Source organism: Chionomys nivalis, chromosome 4, assembly GCF_950005125.1.
Source record: "Chionomys nivalis chromosome 4, mChiNiv1.1, whole genome shotgun sequence".
Taxonomy (NCBI): Eukaryota; Metazoa; Chordata; class Mammalia; order Rodentia; family Cricetidae; genus Chionomys; species Chionomys nivalis.
Genome location: NC_080089.1, coordinates 18603347 through 18623923, shown reverse-complemented (window position 1 = coordinate 18623923; position 20577 = coordinate 18603347). Strand labels below are relative to the sequence as shown.

The window sequence follows — 20577 nt, the reverse complement described above, 5'->3', positions numbered from 1 at the left end:
CATTTGACAAGAACGCTGGCGTTTTTTGTTCTTACAGGTTGATAGGGGGGAGGTTCCAACCACTTGGCAGCCTATGTGGCAGGAATGAGGTAGGAAGGGACTAGATAAGATTAAATTTATCCTTTGGTTAACCATTAGGGGACTGGACTTGCCTACTGCTACAAGAAGAAAAGGGAGGGACTACAAAAGATACCTAAAGAAAACCGCTGTAGGCTAGGGATGGAGTATTTCCTACTCAAAGTCCAGGGAACTGGTAAAGGAACTATCTAAGTCAACTGCAGAACCTGTGCGAAGAGGTGCGAGCACAGCTACTCCTCCTTCATTCTTATTCACTGTGTGACCCCTGTGACTCACCACTGCAAACAGCTTCAAAGATCTTCAGATCATCCAAAACACTCTGGCTCCTCCCAAACCTACTCTATGAGTTAAGTTACTACTGTGACAAATGTTTAAATGATTCAAAGGAGGAAAGATAGATTATTTTTCTTTTTGATCACTTTCAGAAGTTCAAATCTATATTTAGGTCTCTGTTTCTGGGCTGTGGTGTGGCAGAACATCATGGAAGCATTGTGTGATCATTGATAGCTGTGACCACCCTATGGCCCAAGGGCAATATGCAGGCACATGTAGCTAAGGATAGCTATGAACTGAGTCCAAAACAAAATTGCAAACTTACTTAAGATTTTTTTGTGCCAGGCAGTGGAGGCATCATGCCTTTAATCTCAGTACTCAGGAGGCAGAGGAAGGCGGTTCTCTGATTTGAGGCCAGCATAATCTACAAGAGCTAGTTCCAGAATAGCCAAGGCTGTTACACATAGAAACCCTGTCTCAGAAGAAAGAAAGAAAGAAAGAAAGAAAGAAAGAAAGAAAGAAAGAAAGAAAGAAAGAAAGAAAGAAAGAAAGAAAGAAAGGAGGGAGGGAAGGAGGGAGGGAGGGAGGGAGGAAGGAAGAAAGAAAAAAAAAGAAAGAAAGAAAGACCTGTCCGGTGCTCCAATGTGGGTCTCTGCAGAAGGAGAGAGAGCACGAGCAAGGAACTCAGGCCGCGAGGGGTGCACCCACACACTGAGACAATGGGGATGTTCTATCGGGAACTCACCAAGGCCAACTGGCCTAGCTCTGAAAAAGCCTGGGATAAAACCGAACTCGGTGAACATAGAGGACAATGAGGACTACTGAGAACTCAAGAACAATGGCAATGGGTTTTTGATCCTACAGCACATACTGGCCTTGTGGGAGCCTAGGCAGATTGGATGCTCACCTTACTAGACCTGGATAGAGGTGGGTGGTCCTTGGACTTCCCACAGGGCAGGGAACCCTGATTGCTCTTTGGGCTGACAAGGGACTGGGACTTGATTGGGGGAGGGGGAGGGAAATGGGAGGTGGTGGCGGAGAAGAGACAGAAATCTTTAATAAATAAATAAATAAATAAAAATTTTAAAAAAAGAAAGGAAGGAAGGAAGGAAGGAAGAAAGAAAGAAAGAAAGAAAGAAAGAAAGAAAGAAAGAAAGAAAGAAAGAAAAAGAAATTGTGCACTTAAAAAACTCAGTTGGAGTTCTTGAACACTGTAGTGATAGTAACATCACAATGACAAAATGTTGGGCATGCATTGTTTGAGTAAGAAATGCTCACCTAATGATGCTTTAGCAATCAGAGAGTAACAAGTAGGAGGTATTATCAAGATACAATCTTCAGGCCAAGAGAAGGTGGTTCACACCTTTAATCCCAGCATGAGGAGGTAAAGGCAAGTGGATCTCTGTAAGCTCAAGGCCAGCAAGGTCTACAAAGCAAGTTCCTGGACAGGCACCAAAGATACACAGAGAAAGCCTGCCTTAAAAAACAATAAAAGGAAAAAATAAAAATCACTACTGGTTACAGTTTTACCTTTTAAAAAAGAACTTTAGTATCCAGAAACATTTCCATGAAGCAGGAAATTTCAGACAGTTCAGTCACTATCTGCTGTGTCTTGCAGAATGTCTCGCAGACTCTTTCATGAATCAGGAACCCCGAAAGACCATCTCACCTTTAGGCAAGTTCAGCAGTCCTCTCTCTGCGGGTTCTCTGTGTCCAGTTTATGCAACAGTCCAGGCAAGAGCAGTTTCTTGCCCAAATGTCTAACAAACTCCATAAGGAGCCTCTTTGATGTCCATCTTCCTCTTGAAGTATATTGGTGCTGCCAGGAGCAGAAGTGTGCTTCATGGAAATGTCTCTGGATACTATGGGCCTGTAGGCAGAAGATGGATGCCCCAACGGTACAGAGGAACTTTGGGTGACTGTCCAGGCAGCGAGATGTCTCTGTCATTTCTAGAGTTTTCTTATTTCTTGTTTGGTTAGGAAATATTATATCCTTCTGGAGTCTTTGATGGAGTTGAAGAATGGTTAGTTATAGTTACTGTTTTCCTTTGTTATAATAAAAGATAAAATAGATATAAATATTGTGACTGTAATTCTTGCTTGATAACTGTTTTGCTATATGTAATTTTACTATGTTAAAGTTAAAGCCTTTCTTTTTTGTTTAAACAGAAAAAGGGGAAATGATGTGGGAGTGATTTCTTTCTAATCTGTTGCTTTCATTGGTTAATTAATAAAGAAACTGCCTAGGCCCATTTGATAGGCCAACCCTTAGGTGGGTGGAGTAAACAGAACAGAATGCTGGGAGAAAGAAGCCGAGTCAGTGAGTCACCATGATTCTCTCACTTCAGACAGACGCAGGTTAAGATCTTTCCTGGTAAGCCAGCTCGTGGTGCTACACAGAATATTAGAAATGGGTTAGATCAATATGTAAGAGCTAGCCAATAAGAGGCTGGAACTAATGGGTCAGGCAGTGATAAAGAAAAAAAAAAGCTTTGGGTAGATGATCGTCAGGGTAGGGTTGTTATAAAAAGACAGACAACTAATGCTATGGGCGGTAGTGGTGCAAGCCTTTATTTAAAACCAAAATTCTGGAGGCTCTGGGATCAAGGTCAGCCTGATCGCCAGAGTTCCAGGACAGCCAGGGCTACTCAGAGTAATCCTATCTCGAAAAACAAAATAAAACCCAAAAGACCTACAAGAAAAAGGAAGTTCCTTCGTGGAGTCCACCATGCTCACACTTTCCACCTTTGCTTCTTCCACTTAGTCATCACCACTCTATCCCTCCATGTTCTCTTCCTGCCTGGCAAGCCTGTCTAATTCTAAGGCCTCTGCCAGTCTCTTCCTGGCCCTCGCCACCCTCCGGGACTGTCTCCGGATATCCGCAGCAGTTACTTGTTGAAGGTTAACAGATGGCGACAGCTGAAGAGCCATTGGCACTGTCACCCCTTGACTGTAGGATGTAGATGGCGACTGCTCACGAGCCTCTCGCACTGTCCCTTCTGACCTCGGGGATTGGACAGAGGTGAACCTTGAAGTGTGCAGACCATTGACACCACTAGGAACCTTGGCTCCAGCCCGCATCCCTCGTGCAGTTCTTTTTGCAGGGTTTGAAAGACACAGTGGACCTAGTAGGTTCCCTGTACCGTCTTCAATGTGATGTTCCTGCAGTCTCCTGAATGCACAGAGCTGCTGGGGTTTCTCCAACGTCTCTTCTTGCCTGTTGTGCCTGGTGGTATTTTCAGAATGGGCCGTTATTCTGGTCACAGAACTTTTTTTTTTTTTTTTTTTTATTTACTATGTATACAATATTCTGTCTGTATGCCTGAAGGCCAGAAGAGGGCGCCAGACCTCTTTACAGATGGTTGTGAGCCACCATGTGGTTGCTGGGAATTGAACTCAGGACCTTTGGAAGAGCAGGCAATGCTCTTAACCACTGAGCCATCTCTCCAGCCCCTCACAGAACTTTTGAAGATGCAACTGGTCATCCTCATAGGAGAAGTTACCTTCCCTCGGCGTTTGCTTTTGTCCTTGTTCCGGACAGCCTGGATCCTCTTCTGTAATTTCGGAGGTATTATACTCCTTGTGAGCCTTCCCTTTAAAAAGAAAGTAAAATGTAAATAACACAGAGGAAGGAATCTACTAAGAATTTTGCATAATATTTTCAGCTCATGGATCTTCTATTATCCCTTTTCTCTTAAGAAATGGGTCTCAGATCACAGGATGGACTAAAGTCATCTGTGACAATTTCTAAATGGCAAATACCTGTAACCCAAAAATATCTAGGGTGGGGCCCAGAATTACAATTTGCACTGGGTTCCCAATGTTGCTACAATAAAGACTCTAGTCATCAGACTTAAGGAGCATCTAGCTCATGGGACTATTACGGATAGAAAGCTAAGGGTCTCTACACCCAGATTCCCTCCATCTAAGTTTATGCAGGAACACTCTAGATGTTCATGCAAGGATAAAAATCATCCAGCAATGCCTTTCACAGAAAGACGCCTTGTCATTATGAGCTGATGAAGTACATTTGAAATTTCTTCCAGCAAATTTTAACAAGTAGGTAACAGCTTTCCACAAGGTATCAGTTTGTGCCGATTACAACTATGCATTAAATTAAAAAGGTTTAAATATAAAGAAAAAGACCAAGAATGAATATTCTACAATGAGTATGAATTATGTACTCACGATCAAAGGCTGGCTTGGAAATGAGTTTCCTGAAGGTCCCTCCATGGTTTTAGAGCTTGTCAGAAAGACTCCACTACTGAGATGTAGACAGGGCCGAAATTGCTGGAAATGCCAGTCTTTCTCTTCCAATTTGCCTTTTATACAGGAGGAGAGATAGGTAATCAAATTATCAGACAATCCAACCTTCAGATTAACCAATGAGTATTAAAACTGCTAGGGAAGCTGGGTGGCAGTGGTGGCTCACGCCTTTGATCCCAGCACTTGGGAGGCAGACACAGGCTAATCTCTGTGTGTTTGATGCCAGCCTGTATATAAAGCCATTTCCATGACAGTTGAGATACTATTACACAGAGAAATCCTGTATTGAAAGCACAAGAGGACGGGCAGTGGTGGTGCACACCTTTAACCCCAGAACTCGGGAGGCGGAGGCAGGCGATCTCTGTGAGTTCGAGGCCTGCCTGGTCTGCAGAGTGAGTCCCAGAACAGTCAGAGTTCAAAAACAAGCAAAAAAAAAAAAAGAAAAAAAAAGATAGTTCAAGGACAACTAGGGCTGTTACACAGAGAAATCCTATCCCGAAAAAATATTTACCTGGGAAAAGTTAGAGGAATATTGCCTCTTCTTAAGGGGCCTGGGATAGGAGTGTTGTGTTCTGAGTTAAACAGTACTAAGTTAAACAGTTAAACAGTACTAAAGTACACAGTATTAAGAACCAAATCATTGTTCAGAGTCGTGAAAAGAGTTTATTGTAATCCCCTCTCTTAATGAAATATTTTTCTTATAAAAGTTAAGATGTTGAGTGCTGGGATAATTTTCCTCCCTGACAGTCATAAAACCCTTCCTGTAGCCATAGCCAGCTTAATTGAAGGACTAGATACTGGATAACCCCAACCCTAATACTATCCCTGATTAGTCAGGCTTCTCTAGAGTCACAGACATATAAAATGAATATATATAGGAGTTTAATGTTATGACTTACAGGCAATAGTCCCACAATGGCTGACTATGAATGGAAGTTCAAGCATCCAGTGGCTGCTCAGTCCCACAAGGCTGGCTATCTCGGCTGGTCTTCTGTGTATGCTGGAATCCTGAAGAAGCAGAATCCAGTGAATAAATGGATGTGTTGAAAAGGCGACGGCAAGTGAGCAAAGAATGAACCTTCCTTCTTCCATTGTTCATATATAGGCTTCCAGAAGAAGGTGTGGCCCAGATCTGGATTAAAAGGGTGTGTCTTCTGGCATTTAGATCTGGATCAAGCTAAGCTGTGGTGACACGGGCCTTTAATCCCAGCTCTCAGGCGGCAGAGGCAGTAGGATCTCTGTGAGTTCGAGGTCAGCCGGGTCTACAGAGTAAGTTGCAGTGCAGGCTCCAAAGCTACACAAGCAAACCCTGTCTCGAATAACAAAACAAAACAAAACAAAAAAGATCTGGATGAAAAACTGGTGTCTTCCAGGTCAAGATGTGGATGAAAAGTCTGTGTCTTCTAGCCTCAAGATCCAGATCAAAGGCAGGTTGTCTTCCTGTCCCAAGATCTGGACCACTGGTGTGTCCTCCATATCTGGATTGAATTTCACTCCAGGTATAGTAAAGTTCACAACCTGTCCTGAAACTGGCTCACAGATTTCTGCCAGCCTCTGCCTCCTAAGTGCTGGGATTAAAGGTGTGTGCCACCACCTCCAGGTTCTACTATCTAATATTAATTCTAATTATTTTCACCTGGTTTGCTATGTTGCTGGTATGAGCATAGAACCAGGAAAGCTAGTAGGCAGGAATTCAGCGTTTATTAGGGAACTTGGAATACCCTGTTTCCTGAAATCTTTGATATGATCCCTATAAACCTGTGAACACATGCCAGGGTTTTCAGTACCTACTGGGTCTATCTCTCTTCCATCTCAGACTGTACCTTCTTTTTATCCCTTACTTTTTAATATATATTTTTAAAAAGTAAACTATCCTTTTTCATTTTACATACCACTCCCTCCACTTGTCCCATTCCCTCCACCATTTCCCCCTCCCAATCACCCATCTACTCCTCAGATAGTGCCAGGCACATTGCTCTGAGGAAGGACCTCATTATATCCAGGCTGAGAGAGGTATTCGTCCAAAGAGAATGGGTTCCAAAGGGCCAGTACAAGCAGCAGGGATAAATCCTGGTGCCACTGCCAGTGACCCCACAGTCTGCCCCAGCCATACAGCTGTCACCCACATTCAGGGGGTCTAGTTTGATCCTATGCTAGTTCCTTCCCTGTTTGACTGGAGTTGTTGAGCTCCATGAACTCAGTAAATTGTCTCAGTGGGTGTCTCCATCATGGTCTTGACTGCTTTGCTCATATTCTCACTCCTCCCACTCTTCAACTAGAGTTCAGGAAATCAGCCCAGTGCTCTGCTGTGGATCTCTGCCCCTGTCTCCATCAGTTGCTGGATGAAGGTTCTATGATGACATTAATGGTGACATCAATCTGACTACAGGGCAAGGCAGTTTGGGCATCCTCTCCTCTATTGCTTAGGGTCTTAGGTGGGGTCATCCTTGTGGATTCCTGGGAATTTCTCTAGTGCCAGGTTTCTTGCTATCCCTATAATGGCTCCATCAATGAAAATATCTCTTTCCATGCTCTCCTTCCTTCCCACATCACAACCACCACTTTCCCTCTAGCTCTCCTCCCCCTCTTCCCATTTTCCCTTCCCCTTCTTTCTTCCTTCTACCAATCCCCATGCACCCAGTTTTGTCAGGAGATTCTTGTCTATTCCCCTTTCCAGTGGAATTTATAGATGTTTCTCTTAGTTCACCTTGTTACTAACTTCTCTCAAATTGAGGAGTATAGGCTCCTTTTCCTTTGCTTTAGAGCTAGTGTCCACTTATGAGTGAATACATATCATGTTCATCTTTCTGGGTCTGGGTTACCTCACTCAGGATGTTTTTTTCTAGTTCCATCCATTTGCATGCAAATTTGATGTAGGTGGGTCTTCTATCATTCTGTTGCTTTCATTGGTTAATTAATAAAGAAACTGCTTGGCCTGATACGTCGGAACATAGGTGGGTGGAGTAGACATAACAGAATGCTGGGAAGAAGGGAAGTGAGGCAGATACCATACCTCTCCTCTCCAAGATGGAAACAGGTTAAGATCCTTTCTGGTAAGCCACCACCTCATGGTGCTACACAGATAATTAGAAATGGGTTAATCAAGATGTGAGAATTAGCCAGTAAGAGGCTAGAGCTAATTGGCCCAGCAGTGTTTAAAAGAATACAGTTTCCTAGTTCTAATTTCGGGTATAAAGCTAGCTGTGCTGCATATGGGCGGATATGCAGGCCACTGCTCATTGCTACACAAATTTCAAGATGTCATTGTTTGTTACCACTGAGTAGTACTCCATTGTGTAAATGTACCACATTTTCTTTGTTGATTCTTCACTTGAGGGGCATCTAGGTTGTTTCAGGTTCTGGCTATTACAAATAATGCTGCTGTGAACATAGTTGAACAAACATCCTTTTTAATATGATTGAGCATCCTTTGGTATATGCCCAAGAGTGGTATTTCTCCATCCTCAGGTAGGTTGTTTCCAGACTGCACCTTCTTATTTATACATTTTAGTGGGTCATGTGCACATCATTTGGCTACTTCTGCTCTGTAGATCTGTTTATGGCATTGTGCAATATTGTGTCAATTGTCATAGCTTATGCCAACAAATACATTAAAGGGCTGTTGATATAACATATGAACACACACCGTTATGTATTGTATATGGCATTGTATCAATATACTAATTTACCATAAACGTATTAATGCATTTAGGATGATCTCTCTTTCTACTAGATTTTCTTTCTTCCTTTCTCTCTTTTCCTTTTCTCTCTACCTCTCTCTGTCTTTCTTTTTTGTGTTTATATTTTCTAGGAATAATATATCATTAATTTGTCAAAAGGCATTTGTTCTTTTAATTGGAGCTGATTAATTTTCAAAATAATCTGAGAATCAATATAGCAAATCTTACAATCAAACCCCAGCATACCTTTCCTTTTCGTTAATTAAGTATTATGCGATATGTAAAAATTTTGAATTCTCTGAGCATTTTATATTTATCATGTAAATATTAAACATTCCCTTATGTTTTTAACTGTTTGATTCCTGCTGTGTAGGAAGTCTGACCTGTATGTAAATGTATTGTGAGCTAATCATGATTGTCTTGATAACTATGTAGTTAGCTATCTTCATTTCTGAAGGGGGATAATTCAATCCTATTGCTCCTAATAATTTTCTCTCCTTTTAAAATAAATGGGTGTGCTTCTTAATGAATTTGAGGGCTGTCGTCTGCAGTGACAAGGTTTCTTCTGGAACAGTGCTAAGCTGGCCATTCGGTCAGTTTCTCACCCTGTTCTCAGTGGCTGCCCTTTGCACACACAGCTCTCTCTGCTCATCCTGCAGGCCTACTGTGCCGATGGCCCCAAGCTGGCCTAGTTCTCCTGGCTCCAGATTTCATCTTGGATCCAGATGCTAAATTTGATTTTCTCTTTATTTATTTTGTGTTTCTATTCAGAAGTGTGCTTTTCTGCTAATATTTAAGGATAGGTTTTCTGCACCTCCACACAATAATAAGTTCCTGCCCCAACACAATAAGCCAGATCAAGCCAAACTGAAAAAGTTCAGCAACAATTTTTTGAGCAAACCAACTCACAAGTGGGTTCTCTGGTTCCAGAGATCAAGGCCAGAGAAGTCCCCCTGAAGTAAAACAGCGAGATTTTATAGGCTGTAGGCAAGGGGTGATGATGTGTCCACCACAAGATGGGCTTGAGCCCAAGTATGAACAAAAGTTGAGCGCTTAGGTGGAAACTAAGGTGGCTGCCAATTTTCAGGGTAGGAAGGTTCAGTACTTACCAACAATGCAAGAATGGGCTTTGGGGCACATTTCCTTTGTTTGGAGACTCTGATCAGGCAGGGCTGGGGTGGGGAATGGGGCTTCCCTGACAAAACAGGGTTGAGCCAGAATCTCCAACTGAACATTTAAGGCAACTTGGGTCTACAGTTATCTGGAACTCATAGCATCTGGATTGACTTTTGCCAGGATCCTCACCAGTGCCTCATGGAAACAGTGAACAGACATGGTCTTTAGGCTCTAACAGGTGCTTGCTGTTTTGCTGATTCCTAGGAGACTACTCCTGATGCCTTCCCTCCCTGGGAGGGCTCCATCCCTTAGCCAGGACTTTCCACCTCTGCTATGCACCGGGATAACTGAAAATCTTGTTCAAATGCCTGCTTTTCCTTCCGCAGGTCCAAGATTTGTATTTTTCACTAGCTCTCTATAGTCCCTGCATTCAGTAGGAAAGTGAAGCCCACAGGAAGATTATCTATTTAATTCCACTTTCAAAAATTAATTGCTGCCAGTGGTGGTGGTGCACGCCTTTAATCCCAGCACTCGGGAGGCAGAGGCAGGTGGATCTAAGTGAGGCAGGGGGATCTCTGTGAGGTCGAGGTGAACCTGTTCTACAAGAGCTACTTCCGGGATAGACAGAGAAATCCTCTCAGAAAAGAAAGAAAGAAAGAAAGAAAGAAAGAAAGAAAGAAAGAAAGAAAGAAAGAAAGAAAGAAAGAAAGAAAGAAAGAAAGAAAGAAAGACAGAAAGAGAGAGAGAGAGAGAGAAAGAAAGAAAGAGAAAGGAAGAAAGGAAGGAAGGAAGGAAGGAAGGAAGGAAGGAAGGAAGGAAGGAAGGAAGGAAAGAGAGAGAGAGAAACAAACAAAGAAAGAAAGGGAAAAGAAATTGTTCACTTAAAAAAAAACTCAGCAGGAGTTCTTGAGCACTGTAGGGATGGTAACATCACAATGACAAAATGTTGGACATGCATTGTTTGAGTAAGAAATGCTCACCTAGTGATGCTTTGCAATCAGAGAGTAACAAGTAGGAGGTATTATCAAGATATAATCTTCAGGCCAAGAGGTGGTGACACACGCCTTTAATCCCAGCACTGGGGTGGTAAAGGCAAGCAGATCTCTGTGGGCTCAAGGCCAGCCTGGTCTACAAAGCTAATTCCTGGACAGGCTCCAAAGCCACACAGAAAAAGCCTTCCTTGAAAAACAATAAAAGGAAAAAATAAAACACTACTGGTTATAGTTTTACCTTTTAAAAAGAGCTTTAAAGGGTGGGATTTGGGTATACAATCATCAGAGTAGGGTTGTTATATAAAAACAGACAATTAATGCTATGGGCGGTAGTGGTGCAAGCCTTTATTTAAAACCATATTCCTGGCGTCTCTGTGGTCAAAGCCAGCATGATCTCAGAGTTCCAGTACAGCCAGGGCTACTCAGAGTAATCCTATCTCGAAAAACAAAATAAAACCCAAAAGACCTACAAGAAAAAGGAAGTTCCTTCGTGGAGTCCACCATGCTCACACTTTCCACCTTTGCTTCTTCCACTTAGTCATCACCACTCTATCCCTCCATGTTCTCTTCCTGCCTGGCAAGCCTGTCTAATTCTAAGGCCTCCGCCAGTCTCTTCCTGGCCCTCGCCACCCTCCGGGACTGTCTCCGGATATCCGCAGCAGTTACTTGTTGTAGGTTAACAGATGGCGACAGCTGAAGAGCCATTGGCACTGTCACCCCTTGACTGTAGGATGTAGATGGCGACTGCTCACGAGCCTCTCGCACTGTCCCTTCTGACCTCGGGGATTGGACAGAGGTGAACCTTGAAGTGTGCAGACCATTGACACCACTAGGAACCTTGGCTCCAGCCCGCATCCCTCGTGCAGTTCTTTTTGCAGGGTTTGAAAGACACAGTGGACCTAGTAGGTTCCCTGTACCGTCTTCAATGTGATATTCCTGCAGTCTCCTGAATGCACAGAGCTGCTGGGGTTTCTCCAACGTCTTTTCTTGCCTGTTGTGCCTGGTGGTATTTTCAGGATGGGCCGTTATTCTGGTCACAGAACTTTTGAAGATGCAACTGGTCATCCTCATAGGAGAAGTTACCTTCCCTCGGCGTTTGCTTTTGTCCTTGTTCCGGACAGCCTGGATCCTCTTCTGTAATTTCGGAGGTATTATACTCCTTGTGAGCCTTCCCTTTAAAAAGAAAGTAAAATGTAAATAACACAGAGGAAGGAATCTACTAAGAATTTTGCAGAATATTCTCAGCTCATGGATCTTCTATTATCCCTTTTCTCTGAAGAAATGGGTCTCAAATCACAGGATGGACTAAAGTCATCTGTGACAATTTCTAAATGGCAAATACCTGTAACCCAAAAATATCTAGGATGGGGCCCAGAATTACAATTTGCACTGGGTTCCCAATGTTGCTACAATAAAGACTCTAGTCATCGGGCTTCAGGAACATCTAGCTCATGGGACTATTACGGATAGGAAGCTAGGGGTCTCTACACACAGATTCCCTCCATCTAAGTTTATGCAGGAACACTCTAGATGTTCATGCAAGGATAAAAATCATCCAGCAATGCCTTTCACAGAAAGACGCCTTGTCATTATGAGCTGATGAAGTACATTTGAAATTTCTTCCAGCAAATTTTAACAAGTAGGTAACAGCTTTCCACAAGGTATCAGTTTGTGCCGATTACAACTATGCATTAAATTAAAAAGGTTTAAATATAAAGAAAAAGACCAAGAATGAATATTCTACAATGAGTATGAATTATGTACTCACGATCAAAGGCTGGCTTGGAAATGAGTTTCCTGAAGGTCCCTCCATGGTTTTAGAGCTTGTCAGAAAGACTCCACTACTGAGATGTAGACAGGGCCGAAATTGCTGGAAATGCCAGTCTTTCTCTTCCAATTTGCCTTTTATATAGGAGGAGAGATAGGTAATCAAATTATCAGACAATCCAAACTTCAGCTAACCAATGAGTATTAAAACTGCTAGGGAAGCTGGGTGGCAGTGGTGGCTCACGCCTTTGATCCCAGCACTTGGGAGGCAGACACAGGCTAATCTCTGTGTGTTGGATGCCAGCCTGTATATAAAGCCATTTCCATGACAGTTGAGATACTATTACACAGAGAAATCCTGTATTGAAAGCACAAGAGGATGGGCAGTGGTGGTGCACAGCTTTAACCCCAGAATTCGGGAGGCGGAGGCAGGCGGATCTCTGTGAGTTCGAGGCCTGCCTGGTCTGCAGTGTAGTCCCAGGACAGCCAGAGTTCAAAAACAAGCAAAAAAAAAAAAAAAAAAAAAAAAAAAGATAGTTCAAGGACAACTAGGGCTGTTACACAGAGAAATCCTATCCCGAAAAAATATTTACCTGGGAAAAGTTAGAGGAATATTGCCTCTTCTTAAGGGGCCTGGGATAGGAGTGTTGTGTTCTGAGTTAAACAGTACTAAGTTAAACAGTTAAACAGTACTAAAGTACACAGTATTAAGAACCAAATCATTGTTCAGAGTCGTGAAAAGAGTTTATTGTAATCCCCTCTCTTAATGAAATATTTTTCTTATAAAAGTTAAGATGTTGAATGCTGGGATAATTTTTCTCCCTGACAGTCATAAAACCCTTCCTGTAGCCATAGCCTGCTTAATTGAAGGACTAGATACTGGATAACCCCAACCCTAATACTAACCCTGATTAGTCAGGCTTCTCTAGAGTCACAGACATATAAAATGAATTTATATATATATATATAGGAGTTTAATGTTATGACTTACAGGCAATAGTCCCACAATGGCTGACTATGAATGGAAGTTCAAGCATCCAGTGGCTGCTCAGTCCCACAAGGCTGGCTATCTCAGCTGGTCTTCTGTGTATGCTGGAATCCTGAAGAAGCAGAATCCAGTGAAGAAATGGATGTGTTGAAAAGGCAACGGCAAGTAAGCAAAGAATGAACCTTCCTTCTTCCATTGTTCATATATAGGCTTCCAGAAGAAGGTGTGGCCCAGATCTGGATTAAAAGGGTGTGTCTTCTGGCATTTAGATCTGGATCAAGCTAAGCTGTGGTGACACGGGCCTTTAATCCCAGCTCTCAGGCGGCAGAGGCAGTAGGATCTCTGTGAGTTCGAGGTCAGCCGGGTCTACAGAGTAAGTTGCAGTGCAGGCTCCAAAGCTACACAAACAAACCCTGTCTCGAATAACAAAACAAAACAAAACAAAACAAAAAAGATCTGGATAAAAAACTGTTATCTTCCAGGTCAAGATGTGGATGAAAAGTCTGTGTCTTCCAGCCTCAAGATCCAGATCAAAGGCAGGTTGTCTTCCTGTCCCAAGATCTGGACCACTGGTGTGTCCTCCATATCTGGATTGAATTTCACTCCAGGTATAGTAAAGTTCACAACCTGTCCTGGAACTGGCTCACAGATTTCTGCCAGCCTCTGCCTCCTAAGTGCTGGGATTAAAGGTGTGTGCCACCACCTCCAGGTTCTACTATATAACTTTAATTCTAATTATTTTCACCTGGTTTGCTATGTTGCTGGTATGAGCATAGAACCAGGAAAGCTAGTAGGCAGGAATTCAGCGTTTATTAGGGAACTTGGAATACCCTGTTTCCTGAAATCTTTGATATGATCCCTATAAACCTGTGAACACATGCCAGGGTTTTCAGTACCTACTGGGTCTATCTCTCTTCCATCTCAGACTGTACCTTCTTTTTATCCCTTACTTTTTAATATATATTTTTAAAAAGTAAACTATCCTTTTTCATTTTACATACCACTCCCTCCACTTGTCCCATTCCCTCCACCATTTCCCCCTCCCAATCACCCATCTACTCCTCAGATAGTGCCAGGCACATTGCTCTGAGGAAGGACCTCGTTATATCCAGGCTGAGAGAGGTATTCGTCCAAAGAGAATGGGTTCCAAAAGGCCAGTACAAGCAGCAGGGATAAATCCTGGTGCCACTGCCAGTGACCCCACAGTCTGCCCCAGCCATACAGCTGTCACCCACATTCAGCGGGTCTAGCTTGATCCTATGCTAGTTCCTTCCCTGTTTGACTGGAGTTGGTGAGCTCCATTAGCTCAGTAAATTGTCTCAGTGGGTGTCTCCATCATGGTCTTGACTGCTTTGCTCATATTCTCACTCCTCCCACTCTTCAACTGGAGTTCAGGAAATCAGCCCAGTGCTCTGCTGTGGATCTCTGCCCCTGTCTCCATCAGTTGCTGGATGAAGGTTCTATGATGACATTAATGGTGACATCAATCTGACTGTAGGGCAAGGCAGTTCTGGCACCCTCTCCTCTACTGCTTAGGGTCTTAGCTGGGGTCATCCTTGTGGATTCCTGGGAATTTCTCTAGTGCCAGGTTTCTTGCTATCCCTATAATGGCTCCATCAATGAAAATATCTCTTTCCATGCTCTCCTTCCTTCCCACATCACAACCACCACTTTCCCTCTAGCTCTCCTCCTTCTTCCCATTTTCCCTTCCCCTTCTTTCTTCCTTCTACCCAATCCCCATGCACCCAATTTTGTCAGGAGATTCTTGTCTATTCCCCTTTCCAGTGGAATTTATAGATGTTTCTCTCAGTTCACCTTGTTACTAACTTCTCTCAAATTGAGGAGTATAGACTCCTTTTCTTTTGCTTTACAGCTAGTGTCCACTTACGAGTGAATACATATCATGTTCATCTTTCTGGGTCTGGGTTACCTCACTCAGGATGTTTTTTTCTAGTTCCATCCATTTACATGCAAATTTGATGTAGGTGGGTCTTCAATCATTCTGTTGCTTTCATTGGTTAATTAATAAAGAAACTGCTTGGCCTGATACGTCGGAACATAGGTGGGTGGAGTAGACATAACAGAATGCTGGGAAGAAGGGAAGTGAGGCAGATACCATACCTCTCCAAGATGGACACAGGTTAAGATCCTTTCCGGTAAGCCACCACCTCGTGGTGCTACACAGATAATTAGAAATGGGTTAATCAAGATGTGAGAATTAGCCAGTAAGAGGCTAGAGCTAATGGGCCCAGCAGTGTTTAAAAGAATACAGTTTCCTAGTTCTAATTTCGGGTATAAAGCTAGCCGTGCTGCATATGGGCGGGTACGCAGGCCACTGCTCATTGCTACACAAATTTCAAGATGTCATTGTTTGTTACCACTGAGTAGTACTCCATTGTGTAAATGTACCACATTTTCTTTGTTGATTCTTCACTTGAGGGGCATCTAGGTTGTTTCAGGTTCTGGCTATTACAAATAATGCTGCTGTGAACATAGTTGAACAAACATCCTTTTTAATATGATTGAGCATCCTTTGGTATATGCCCAAAAGTGGTATTTCTCCATCCTCAGGTAGGTTGTTTCCAGACTGCACCTTCTTATTTATACATTTTAGTGGGTCATGTGCACATCATTTGGCTACTTCTGCTCTGTAGATCTGTTTATGGCATTGTGCAATATTGTGTCAATTGTCATAGCTTATGCCAACAAATACATTAAAGGGCTGTTGATATAACATGAACACACACCGTTATGTATTATATATGGCATTGTATCAATATACTAATTTACCATAAACATATTAATGCATTTAGGATGATCTCTCTTTCTACTAGATTTTCTTTCTTCCTTTCTCTCTTTTCCTTTTCTCTCTACCTCTCTGTCTTTCTTTTCGTGTTTATATTTTCTAAGAATAATATATCATTAATTTGTCAAAAGGCATTTGTTGTTTTAATTGGAGCTGATTAATTTTCAAAATAATCTGAGAATCAATATAGCAAATCTTACAATCAAGCCCCAGCATATCTTTCCTTTTCGTTAATTAAGTATGTATGCGATATGTAAAAATTTTGAATTCTCTGAGCATTTTATATTTATCATGTAAATATTAAACATTCCCTTATGTTTTTAACTGTTTGATTCCTGGTGTGGAGGAAGTCTGACCTGTATGTAAATGTATTGTGAGCTAATCATGATTGTCTTGATAACTATGTAGTTAGCTATCTTCATTTCTGAAGGGGGATAATTCAATCCTATTGTTCCTAATAATTTTCTCTCCTTTTAAAATAAATGGGTGTGCTTCTTAATGAATTTGAGGGCTGTCGTCTGCAGTGACAAGGTTTCTTCTGGAACAGTGCTAAGCTGGCCATTCGGTCAGTTTCTCACCCTGTTCTCAGTGGCTGCCCTTTGCACACACAGCTCTCTCTGCTCATCCTGCAGGCCTACTGTGCCGATGGCCCCAAGCTGGCCTAGTTCTCCTGGCTCCAGATTTCATCTTGGATCCAGATGCTAAATTTGATTTTCTCTTTATTTATTTTGTGTTTCTATTCAGAAGTGTGCTTTTCTGCTAATATTTAAGGATAGGTTTTCTGCACCTCCACACAATAATAAGTTCCTGCCCCAACACAATAAGCCAGATCAAGCCAAACTGAAAAAGTTCAGCAACAATTTTTTGAGCAAACCAACTCACAAGTGGGTTCTCTGGTTCCAGAGATCAAGGCCAGAGAAGTCCCCCTGAAGTAAAACAGCGAGATTTTATAGGCTGTAGGCAAGGGGTGATGATGTGTCCACCACAAGATGGGCTTGAGCCCAAGTATGAACAAAAGTTGAGCGCTTAGGTGGAGACTAAGGTGGCTGCCAATTTCAGGGTAGGAAGGTTCAGTCAACAATGCAAGAATGGGCTTTGGGGCGCATTTCCTTTGTTTGGAGACTCTGATCAGGCAGGGCTGGGGCGGGGAATGGGGCTTCCCTGACAAAACAGGGGTGAGCCAGAATCTCCAACTGAACATTTAAGGCAACTTGGGTCTACAGTTATCTGGAACTCATAGCATCTGGATTGACTTTTGCCAGGATCCTCACCACTGCATCATGGAAACAGTGAACAGACATGGTCTTTAGGCTCTAACAGGTGCTCGCTGTTTTGCTGACTCCTAGGAGACTACTCCTGATGCCTTCCCTCCCTGGGAGGGCTCCATCCCTTAGCCAGGACTTTCCACCTCTGCTATGCACCAGGATAACTGAAAATCTTGTTCAAATGCCTGCTTTTCCTTCCGCAGGTCCAAGATTTGTATTTTACACTAGCTCTCTATAGTCCCTGCTTTCAGTAAGAAAGTGAAGCCCACAGGAAGATTATCTATTTAATTCCACTTTCAAAAATTAATTGCTGCCAGTGGTGGTGGTGCACGCCTTTAATCCCAGCACTCGGGAGGCAGAGGCAGGTGGATCTAAGTGAGGCAGGGGGATCTCTGTGAGGTCGAGGTGAACCTGTTCTACAAGAGCTAGTTCCAGGATAGACAGAGAAATCCTCTCAGAAAAGAAAGAAAGAAAGAAAGAAAGAAAGAAAGAAAGAAAGAAAGAAAGAAAGAAAGAAAGAAGGAAAGAAAGAAAGAAGAAAGGAAGGAAAAAAGGAAAGAGAGAGAGAGAAACAAACAAAGAAAGAAAGGGAAAAGAAATTGTTCACTTAAAAAAAACTCAGCTGGAGTTCTTGAGCACTGTAGGGATGGTAACATCACAATGACAAAATGTTGGACATGCATTGTTTGAGTAAGAAATGCTCACCTAGTGATGCTTTGCAATCAGAGAGTAACAAGTAGGAGGTATTATCAAGATATAATCTTCAGGCCAAGAGGTGGTGACACACGCCTTTAATCCCAGCACTGGGGTGGTAAAGGCAAGCAGATCTCTGTGGGCTCAAGGCCAGCCTGGTCTATAAAGCTAGTTCCTGGACAGGCTCCAAAGCCACACAGAAAAAGCCTTCCTTGAAAAACAATAAAAGGAAAAAATAAAACACTACTGGTTATAGTTTTACCTTTTAAAAAGAGCTTTAAAGGGTGGGATTTGGGTATACAATCATCAGAGTAGGGTTGTTATATAAAAACAGACAATTAATGCTATGGGCGGTAGTGGTGCAAGCCTTTATTTAAAACCATATTCCTGGCGTCTCTGTGGTCAAAGCCAGCATGATCTCAGAGTTCCAGTACAGCCAGGGCTACTCAGAGTAATCCTATCTCGAAAAACAAAATAAAACCCAAAAGACCTACAAGAAAAAGGAAGTTCCTTCGTGGAGTCCACCATGCTCACACTTTCCACCTTTGCTTCTTCCACTTAGTCATCACCACTCTATCCCTCCATGTTCTCTTCCTGCCTGGCAAGCCTGTCTAATTCTAAGGCCTCCGCCAGTCTCTTCCTGGCCCTCGCCACCCTCCGGGACTGTCTCCGGATATCCGCAGCAGTTACTTGTTGAAGGTTAACAGATGGCGACAGCTGAAGAGCCATTGGCACTGTCACCCCTTGACTGTAGGATGTAGATGGCGACTGCTCACGAGCCTCTCGCACTGTCCCTTCTGACCTCGGGGATTGGACAGAGGTGAACCTTGAAGTGTGCAGACCATTGACACCACTAGGAACCTTGGCTCCAGCCCGCATCCCTCGTGCAGTTCTTTTTGCAGGGTTTGAAAGACACAGTGGACCTAGTAGGTTCCCTGTACCGTCTTCAATGTGATGTTCCTGCAGTCTCCTGAATGCACAGAGCTGCTGGGGTTTCTCCAACGTCTCTTCTTGCCTGTTGTGCCTGGTGGTATTTTCAGGATGGGCCGTTATTCTGGTCACAGAACTTTTGAAGATGCAACTGGTCATCCTCATAGGAGAAGTTACCTTCCCTCGGCGTTTGCTTTTGTCCTTGTTCCGGACAGCCTGGAACCCCTTCTGTAATTTCGGAGGTATTATACTCCTTGTGAGCCTTCCCTTTAAAAAGAAAGTAAAATGTAAATAACACATGGATGGAATCTACTAAGAGTTATGCAGGATTTTCTCAGCTCATGGATCTTCTATTATCCCTTTTCTCTGAAGAAATGGGTCTCAGATCACAGGATGGACTAAAGTCATCTGTGAAGTTTCTAAACATCAAATATCTGTACCCCAAAAATCTAGGGTGGGGCCCAGAATTACAATTTGCACTGGGTTCCCAATGTTGCTACAATAAAGACACTAGTCATCGGGCTTCAGGAACATCTAGCTCATAGGACTATTACGGATAGGAAGCTAGGGGTCTCTACACACAGATTCCCTCCATCTAAGTTTATGAAGGAACACTCTAGATGTTCATGCAAGGATAAAAATCATCCAGCAATGCCTTTCACAGAAAGACGCCTTGTCATTATGAGCTGATGAAGTACATTTGAAATTTCTTCCAGCAAATTTTAACAAGTAGGTAACAGCTTTCCACAGGGTATCAGTTTGTGCCGATTACAACTATGCATTAAATTAAAAAGGTTTAAATATAAAGAAAAAGACCAAGAATGAATATTCTACAATGAGTATGAATTATGTACTCACGATCAAAGGCTGGCTTGGAAATGAGTTTCCTGAAGGTCCCTCCATGGTTTTAGAGCTTGTCAGAAAGACTCCACTACTGAGATGTAGACAGGGCCGGAATTGCTGGAAATGCCAGTCTTTCTCTTCCAATTTGCCTTTTATATAGGAGGAGAGATAGGTAATCAAATTATCAGACAATCCAACCTTCAGATAAACCAATGAGTGTTAAAACTTCGAGGGAAGCTGGGTGGTATTGGTGGCTCACGCCTTTGATCCCAGCACTTGGGAGGCAGAGGCAGGCTAATCTCTGCATTGGATCCCAGCCTGTATATAAAACCATTTCCATGACAGCTGAGACTATTACACAGAAAATCCTGTATTGAAAGCACAAGTGGACGGGCGGTGGTGGTGCATTCCTTTAATCCCAGGTTTAACTCTGGAGGCCGAGGCAGGTTGATCTCTCTGAGTTTGAGGCCAGCCTGGTCTACAAGAGCTAGCTCCAGGACAGGCTCCAAAGCTACAGAGAAATCCTGTCTCTGAAAAAAAAAATGATAGCACACGTTGATTATAAAAACAATCGAATAATCTGATCTATGTGTAAGTATGAAGTCACCACTAATTTAATTAGCATACCATTATCTCACCAACTTTTTCATATCAGTATTTTAAATACATCCATTATTCTCAACAGTTGAATATTTTCAAATACATTCTATAAAAACAGAAATAGATGTTTCTGTAAAGATAAATGCTCACACATGTTTTAATGACAGCTTCTCACTGTAGACAGCAGGCTGGCCTGGAACTAACAGAGAGCCTTTAGTCTCTGCCTTCCTTCTACTGGGATTAAAGGTGTGCTTGACCACACCTGGCCCAACACCTTTTG

The 20577-nt window shown here is 42.7% G+C and overlaps 2 protein-coding genes across 2 annotated transcripts in view; one reads left to right on the top strand and one right to left on the bottom strand.

Moving 5' to 3' along the window:
• Window positions 1–20577, top strand: part of Naalad2 (N-acetylated alpha-linked acidic dipeptidase 2) — a 114385-nt gene that overhangs the window by 5796 nt on the left and 88012 nt on the right. The window lies entirely within an intron of this gene.
• LOC130872593 (methyl-CpG-binding domain protein 3-like 2B) lies at window positions 18498–19757 on the bottom strand. Its single transcript, XM_057766761.1, has 2 exons — window positions 19713–19757; window positions 18498–19121 (listed from the first exon to the last, which is right to left on the bottom strand). Exons 1-2 carry the CDS (start codon window positions 19755–19757, stop codon window positions 18498–18500), a joined length of 669 nt encoding a protein of 222 aa, XP_057622744.1.